The 9,231-nt window shown below is 45.2% G+C and overlaps 1 protein-coding gene across 1 annotated transcript; it reads left to right on the top strand.

Annotated features, from left to right (window-relative positions):
• Positions 1 to 818: 818 nt before the first annotated feature.
• Positions 819 to 4,089, top strand: PtA15_12A494 (uncharacterized protein; the record flags this gene model as incomplete). Its single annotated transcript, XM_053162108.1, has 7 exons — positions 819 to 1,410; positions 1,511 to 1,592; positions 1,804 to 1,834; positions 1,958 to 2,123; positions 2,197 to 2,494; positions 2,608 to 3,052; positions 3,127 to 4,089. The coding sequence occupies 7 exons, from the start codon at positions 819 to 821 to the stop codon at positions 4,087 to 4,089; spliced, it is 2,577 nt and encodes an 858-aa protein (XP_053026059.1).
• Positions 4,090 to 9,231: the final 5,142 nt, after the last annotated feature.

Here is a 9,231-nt window from a genome sequence, read left to right as displayed (position 1 = left end):
GGCTGATCGGCATAATCTTGGGAGGGGGTGTTAGTGTTAGAGTGTTAGACAAGATTATGCGTTTCATATCTATATACATACTACTCATCATGTATATAGCTGCACTAGACCTAACCTTGTGATACCGGTACACATAACCCTATCTATTGTGTACCGGTATAGATAGCCACGCGCCCCGGCTCCCTTCTCTCTCCTCATCGAGATTGGAGACGGTTACGCGCGTGGTTAGCTTACTCAAAGGCTGTCACTGTACAGGTTAGTTCTATCATGCAATATATCGAGATTGGAGACGGTTACGCGCGTGGTTAGCTTACTCAAAGGCTGTCACTGTACAGATTCCTCTGAGCTTTCTATACATATAATGATCTACTCCCTTTGTCACACCCATCAAGGTGTATTCCTCATCCAAGGGTCCACCGGAGGCACTGGCGGCCTGGCCGAAGGGTCAGCAGTTTCTGAAACTCTTGCTCTGGCTCTGACATACATAATACATATGTACCTCCGCTCGGTTGGTGGCTGACCAGACTTAACGAAGTCCGAAGGTGGCAGAGGCGGGAGGGACTTAGTTAAGTTGGGCGGTGAATCCACCCCCGGACCGTTGGAGTCTGAGATGCGCTTTTGCTGGGCAAGATGGCGTGAAAACCAACTGGCCTGTACCATAGCTTTAAGGTTGGGTGAAGTATGTTATTCATGTTCGTGACAGGTGCCTCGGCTTTCAGTGACAGGCCTCTGACAGGTATAGGCCCACGAGGGCGTGGATGGAAGGAAGTAAGATGACCAAGAACCACAGAGACGCTGCTAGCAATTAAGAAGAGGCGATGGAACGCGAAGGACTACTGAAGAAGAATGATGCGAAGGAGAGCAATCTCAGCCGACACAAACTGACCATCGACTCATCTAGATCGCTCTTGACTAAGATCAAGTCATCATTACCAACCAGCAACACCGACCGGCACACTCCAGCCCACAAATCTCCTAATACTCATACTATCAGCTCGATCAAACCATCGGCCCGACTCTCGAACAGAAAGCTCAAAAAAAGGATACGAGCAGAAATCGTCCAAAGACCCATCCCAGTCATCGAAACAGTCTTCGTCCCTCATGAAGCTCAACCAACCAACACCAGCCACCAAGCCAAAGTCAACCCATCCCAGTCACGAACGCTCGACCATCTAGCCCCTACCACCCATCAGGAATTCTTATCGATCGTCAATAGCCTTAAGCGCTCGATCAGCAATCCAGAAAAACCTCTTCTTCCAAAATTGAACCACTCTGGTAGCTCGGGGAGCTACTTCTGCCGAGATTATACCAATCAATCCTCCTCTGGTTACCCCAAACAAACCCCTCCAGACAACAGTTCCGAGAAGACAGAGATCGTGGGAATATTCAAACCAAAGGATGAAGAACCTTGTTGAGTCAAATCACCCCCGTATCAAATTCTAAAAAAACAACGTGGTACATTGCTGCTTATTGATTACCTGTGCGTCTTTCTGATTATCTTCCATTTTAGATGGAGCGATGAACCCCAAATGGACCAAGTGGGCCCACCGCGTCTTCTTGGCCCCACTCATCGGCGGCTTTGGTCGAGGTTGGTGAGTGGAATGTTGTCATAAAAGAAATTCATCAAAATAAGTGGCTCTCATGGGGTGTTCGTGAGTCAGCGGACTCTTAGCAAATGCTCAAACACCGGTGCCAAAATATAGCCCACTGTGAACCATGCTGATTGGTTGAATTCATTCTCAATTTGCCGAATATTATCTCATCTTGTTTTTTTTTTTTCCTTTGCCCCCTTTTCGTCTAAAGTTTAATACCAAATCTTTCGTATCTGAGCGAGGTAACGAGAAATCACTTTTTGAAGATCAAATAATAACAGCACGTGTTCCTTAGATGTATTCCATCCAGAAAATACGAGTGGTTGAAGTTGATAATTGATGATACCTTTTTTCTGGCTTTCTAGGCAGCAGCATCATTGTTAGATAGAAGATTGAAGACTTTCGTAGTACCGAGAACTGAAGTCATCTCAATCAGTTCACCTACATTTTTTTACTCATGGTTGGACCTACGTAAACCAGAACTACCTGCAAAACCAGGGAGCTTCCAGTTGTTCTGTCAGGGCTTTCAAGGTGTGATTTTCTACTCTTGTTGTCTTTCTTTCTTGACCGAAAATCATGTCATCTGATGCACCTTTTTTTCTAGATGCCTCAATCTTTTTGAAAAATCATCCTTGGCCAGGGCTTCCCGTCACTCAGGATCAGTCCGACAACATCAGAAAAAAGCCTAGGAGATTCAGTTTCTTCCGGATGCTCTGTGGCCATAGAAGAAATCGAGATATAGATTCAGACGATGAAGACTCGGAATCCGTTGAGGATTGTCCTGATACTCCTCCCAGGGTGGGCTCCCCTATAGGTAACTGTCGAGATCAACATAAAGACTGGGTTTGGACGCTCGAATTAATGGAAGACTTTCGGATCGAAATGGAAAAACTAGTTATCCTGTCTGTACTTTTTTCATTTTCGTACCATTTCACAATTATTACCACACCAACATTATGACTTGCAAATTAATGCCTGAAAAATTAAAACTCGTATGTCAAATCACAACTTTTAGGGATTATCTGATGCGAAACACCGACAGAGGTCTAGATAATTTCATGATTAAAGTGTGTAATGCGCCAAGTTGCACAAATCGTCGACATAGGAAAACATCTAACACGTCGCCCTCGACCAGCACGATACCGCAAGATGCTGATACGAACCAAGAGCAAACAAGTGATGACTATCGACACCGTCCTCATTGTCATGTTGCGGCGATCGACAACTCTCTGGCCTTTCCTCACCATCACCCCAATGGTTGGCGGGAATACGCATATGGATGGCTATTTTTACCAGCCTCTTTAATAGGGCAGCCATTCTCACGTACTACGCGGGATTACTTCCTTCCACTACTAACGTCTCAACAGTGGTGGGCAGAAACTGTACATGAGTTGCGGAAATTGTTTGCAATTGATCCCGATTTCAACATACGGATGTTTGAAAGGCAGATGGCTGTGATGGTACGTCATACTTGAAGTCTGAATCCTATCACAAAAAGAAAAGCACTCATTATGATATAAATCCGAACAAACAGAAAGGACAGGCTTGGAACATTGTTGAATGTCTCAAGCATGAGGAGGAGGGGCCATTAGAATTATGTCGAAGGCAAAAAGCACTTGTGTGGGATGAACCTGTACAGGTGCTCTGGGATGAGTTGGAACAAATCGATTACGACAATCTAGGAGAGATCGAGCAACCCGAAGGATCCGGAGAGCTCCAATCTACCAGCGCACCTGCCCTCCAGTCATACTTCCCAGCACCCCCCATGAAAATCGTCTCACCCAGTAAGCGACCGGCCATCCGGCGTGGATGGTCGTCACACACGTCGGCGAGTCATAAGATTCCTCCCCGGCCAGTCGGGTCGGCTTCTCAGCATCTGGCACTCGACGGCGCAAGAGGATTGGATGTCATGAAACAAATGGACGCCTTGGAAGCCTGGCATACCGAATCTGAAACTGAGGTCCTCCGTTTCCGAAGTCATCAACCTTCTCATCGTCGCTCGAAGCTCAAAGCACACTCTTTTCATCAGCCCAGAAACCAACGCTCTTATCGCCAAGACCCCCAGGAGCCGGAACTGGAGGGTCGGGAACTCAGTGGAGATGAAGAGACAAGCGCACCAGATGGTTTGCTAGTCTCACAGAAGTCCAAGAGCATCAACAACACCATGGCTATCAATGAGTCTCGCCCTCCCTTTCAGGCTCATCGTGCAAAGATCCCAAGCCAAATCGAGCGCAGCAAACTGGGCCTGATCTCCATCCGAACCAATCCACGTGCAACCCGATTGGGCGCGGATATGAACAATAAAGCAAAAGCTGGGCCGAGCGTTTCGGTCGAAGAAGAAGTGTTCAGCGATCCCGAGCCCGACGGCGACGAGGAGGACGAGGATCCCGAGGACACCGACGCTGATGATGATGCCGACGACGACCGGCTTGTCACCATCGGCATCGTCGAGAAACTTGAATTCGTGATCGCCCAACCGTTCTTCAAGAATTGTTGATCAGCTCCAATAAAAAAAAACCTCGGCACCTGCTTGCTCCGATAAATACTGAATTTTTATAACAACCATTCAGGAATCAAAATCCCATCTATCTCGTGTGCTTTTATATTCATCTGAATAATTATAGAGAAACAAATGTGGGCTTTCTTTTTTGGGTGTCAAGGCCCTCTTCAGTTTATATGTAGATTTACAGTATTGGCATGGTTGGTCGGCCGTTTTCAACCTGATACATTATGCAGATAGGCATCACTTTCTCTTCCCTTCCCAAATTATTTCTTTCTTTATCCCTCTTCATATAATGTTGACGTGTGTATGTATTGTATTCATATCTGCCTGTCCATTTGTATCTGTGGTTGATCTAAGTTTGTGTGTTTTAGTAATCCAAGCTTGTTGATTCCTCAAGCCCTTCACAGTTGAGGTCTACACTTAGGGTGTTCAAAGTTGTCTTGCATAAAATCATAACACCATAAAATCATAAAATTCTAAGCTGAAAAAAATATGTTCCACCCAAGCACTCAAATTAGAGCAATATTTCTAGAATGGTACATATGAAATCATCACTTGAAAGTTTAGGCCCCGTTTGGCTGCCGCGTTATATGTCATCAATTGTTGAATTTATGATGCCGCGACCCAAAGTTTGCCCCCCATTGCCACCAAAACTTTGAAGCCCCCGGGGGTTGCGTGTCATAAATTCAACCATTTATGACGTATAACGCGGCAGCCAAACGGGGCCTTAATGATTTTATGTATTGAAAATTTTATAATTTCCACTTTGAACACCATAACTGTAGGCATTGATAACTAGAAAAAAAAAAACAGGTTTAACTAGGGTTGGGCTTTAGGCACGCCAAAAAAATGCCGGATGCACACCAAAAAAGGTGTGAACTGCGGACCACCCCAAGATTTTTGGAGTGGAGGATTGTTCACTCCAAAACCAGCCCCCATTTGGAGTGCCCAATGCGGCACTCCAGGCTGGTATGGAGTGAACACCCTGCCACGCCAAAACCAGCAATCTTGGAGTGGTCCGCAGTTCACACCTTTTTTGGTGTGCCTAAAGCCCAACCCTTTAACTATGGTGTTCAAAATTGCATATGTCACAGTTTACATAAAATCATAAAGCCAATTTTGGCTGGGAGATGTCAGTGTGCACAAAACTTAAAGTGACATCTTCCAGCCAAAATTTCAGTTTATGATTTTATGTAAAAAAATCTTATGCAATTTCAAACACCATAAACATTGGCAAATTTCCAAAAGTAGGGTTCAAAACAGAAATCCACAAAACTTGAGAGGCCATTTTAAGGTATGAGGGAGTTGTTTTGCTTGCTCAGAAGCACACAATTTGGGACAGCTTGCTGGATTCTCAAAACATTGTTTAAGGGTCAACCTGTATGCACACCAAAGAAATACTTTTTGGTGTGCATTAGTGTTCATGTATTCCAAAAACCATGGTGTGCACACTGATGCACTACCTGATCAGGTTAGAGGTGGCCATTGGCACCCGCGGGCGGGTACCTGCAACTCTTCAGCAGGTACTTCATGCCTTGGGAAGTGCCAGCCAGCAGGCTTGGGGTGTTCAATTTTGGTAAAAAGTCAAGAATATAGCTTTGCACCTGCAATGGTTGCCTGTAGGGGCAGATAGCTACCTGCTAAAGAGTGGCAGGTACCCGCCAGCGGGTGCCAATGGCCATCTCTAGATCAGGTAGCGTATTCATTTGTCTTTACACAATAACATAGTCAACAAACAATCATATTTGGATGTGAAATAATGCTGTTTTTGTTTTCTTTTCCTTTATAAGCAATCAAAACACTTTCTATTTTTCTTGATATGTATGCAATTTGGTTCTGCTTGCTTTTATATATGGTGCACTCCTAAAAGGTTGGAGTCAAAGAATGTGCACTCCAATTCTGCTAGAAAATTGCAGTGATGGGAAATGAATAACAAGAAATGCAATAACCAATCAGATAGTGGAGGACTTCCCATCGAGTCTGGGTCCTGGGAGCCTCCCAGATCTCAATTTACACACCCAAATTCTTAATTTTTGACAAAAAAGGGAATGTTTTCCTAACCCTACAGTTCATTAATTTCATGTGCACTGATTGAGTTTTTGATAGGTGTCTTAATTCAGGATTTAGAGGGGCATCTAGAGCTCTCTAAATGACGACGGGAAGTCATCCAGTGTGTGGGTGCACAGACCATGGTTTTCGGATTGCAAACACATGGAATCAAAATTAAGGTTTTTGATTGAGTGTGAGTGTGCCCTTCAACCTTTTGGAGTGCATGAGTGTGCACTCCAATTTTTTTTGGTGTGCACTCCAATATTTTGGTGTGCATGGGTGGGCACTCCAATTTGTTGGAGTGCATGGGTGTGCCCACCAAAAATGGTGTGTGGTATTTCTTTGGTGTGCATAAAGGTTCCGTTGACCCTTGTTTAAAATGGTAAATTTAAAAGAAGATTGTCAGTGAGCGTAGCAGCCAGGGTTTGTGGTGCACACAGTTGGCATCAGCACTCACAGCGGGCACAAAATACACTAGGATTTAAGGGTGGCTCTGCCACCCTGTGACCATTCTTGCTATATCATGTAATTATAAAATTAGGCCCCGTTTGGAGCCGATATAATTGTGTGATATAATCTGGAATTTTGTGACATCTGATCAAGTTTTGGCAGACCTGATCAGATGTCACATAGGATGTCACACAAAAAAACTCATATACCGCCCAAATTACATTGGCTCCAAACGGGGCCTTAACCAAAAAATGTCACTTTTTCTTTATTTTATGGCAAGACAACCAAAGAGATCGGCATCATGCTGAGACACGGCAAATAACCTTGTATAACACAAATGCATCCTCAGAGAAACGTGACAATGTTTTGCTTGGCATCTCAACCTTGTGTTTCACAGATTTATGGTATGGAAATATCTCACAACAACATGGATGGTGTGCCCAATTTCTCCAGCAATGTATCCGGAAAACAGGACAACATTGTTGATAAGGACTTCATGTGTAATGGCGGGCTCAATGCGCGGTCACAGATTTATGGTATGAAAATATCTCACAACAACATGGATGGTGCGCTCAATTTGTCCAGCAATGTATCAGGAAAAGAGGACAACATTTTTGATAAGGAGTTCATGTGTAATGGAGGGATCAACACGCGGCCCTAATTCAGAGACAGAATCAAGATTCAGAATGCCATTGAATGAGAGCCATGAGTTCCCAAAAATAGGATCCTCATTGGACCAGTGCAGGCAAATTTTATAGAGTGGATTGGATAGATGGGAGGAAAGATTTATAGGCCTATTGCGGTACGCGGTCTGAGATTGCCAGAATTGGTGAACATCCTCTTCCAAGGAATTGGCAAGGCCCAGGCAAACATTGTATCCCTGGACACAGTCCAGTGTCCCGGAAATGACAAACAGACTCTTTGTAAATAATTGGGACTCCGTTTCTGGGACCTGGTCTCAGCTTCCCCAAATTGGCAAATATCCTCTTCCGGGATGGTGGCATGGGCCGCAGAAACATGATATCCTGGGGAATTGGTGAACATCCTCTTCCAAGGAATTGGTGAGGCCAAGGCAAACATTGTATCCCTGGAAATGGTCCAATGTCCCAGAAATGACAAACAGACTCTTTGTAAATATTTGGGACTCCATTTCTGGCACCCGGTCTCAGCTTCCTGGCATTGGCAAAAATCATTTTTTCTGGATGGTGGCATGGGCTGCAGAGACATGATATCTTGGGACTCAGTCATTTGTATTGAACAAGTGAAAAGAAAGGTCCAAGTGAAGTGGGTGTTGAACCCACAACCTCATGTACTGTGAGGGTTGAACTCACATACTCAGCATTCATGAGTGATGCTCTAACCATTGAGCTAAGTACACATTACTATGTTGCAGTTGAATACAGTAGATGTATGCTTATGATGATGTGTGGAGTTGCAACGGTGGGCCGCTACGCTACACTACGCTACACTACGCTACAGTGCCACTTAGCGTTAGCGTAGTGGCAAAAAGCGCCCGCCCATTTTGAGTAGTGTTAGCGCTGCTACGCTGCGCTACGTTTCAGCGGCGCTAACAGGGCGCCAATTCTTTGTTAGTGTTAGCGCTCCGCTACAGTCACTACGCTACGCTACGCTGCGCTACAGCGCTTTTAGCGGGAAAAAGGGCCTTTTTTCAGCTAAAAGCACTGTGGTGCACCGTAGCGCGCGCTCTTTTGCGCCCTGCGTGTGTAGCGTTAGCGCAATTGCGCGCATCTGCGCTAACGCTACGCTAACAGCTAAATTAGCTGCGCACCCTTTGCGCGTAGCGTTAGCGCAGAGAAGGCGCAATCCGCTAATGCTACGCTAAAATTTAGCGGAATTCTGCTACGCTACGCCACGCTAACGCTACAGTTAGCGTAGCTGGCCCACCGTTTGGAGTTGCCTCCAATGGTGATTGGATGTATAAGCAACAATGTGTAATTAAGCAGTGCTAGATTGACACTTCAACAGTTTGCCGGGAAATAGTCTCAGCTTCCTGCATTAGGAGAATGACCTCAGCTACAATATGAAAATGGAAGTTTGATGATCGTGCACACACAGACAATGGAGGGGGAAGTGGTTGAGAAGTGTGGTGGGATTGGAAAAAGAAAAAGGGTAGGGAGATATTGTGGTCAGTTGAGGATGGGGGAAAGGTATAAAAAGGGAGGGTGTGTGGAGTATGGGAGGTCACCGCTTGGCTCTTGCTTGGCGCCAATTGCTCAAAGAATCAAGCGTTCCAGGGTTTTTTGCACCTGTGAAATAATTGTACAGCTGGGGAAATGCTGGCAGTTTTTTTTTTCCAGTGGGCCTGTTGGTCCGCTTAATGTTAAACCGCTAATATACTGATAGTCGCATTTGCTGCCCACGGCTACTGCTACAGGTAGCTGCAGTATCCACTGGTTCTTGGGTGCCTCCCATGGGGACCCGCTGCCACATGCCTCATGGAATCTATTAATGAAGTTAAGTAATTTGGGTCCGGTGTCTCCACATTAATATAGATTAGAACTTGTTGGACAAAGTCTGCCCAATTACAACTGGATGACTTCCCGTCATCATTTAGAGAGCTCTAGATGCCTCTCTAAATCCTAAATTAAGACACCTATCAAAAACTCAACCAGTGCA

The sequence above is a fragment of the Puccinia triticina genome, chromosome 12A (genome assembly GCF_026914185.1).
Source record: "Puccinia triticina chromosome 12A, complete sequence".
Lineage (NCBI taxonomy): Eukaryota > Fungi > Basidiomycota > Pucciniomycetes > Pucciniales > Pucciniaceae > Puccinia > Puccinia triticina.
The sequence above is the reverse complement of the archived record's forward strand: the minus strand, read 5'-3'. Positions and strand labels throughout refer to the sequence as shown.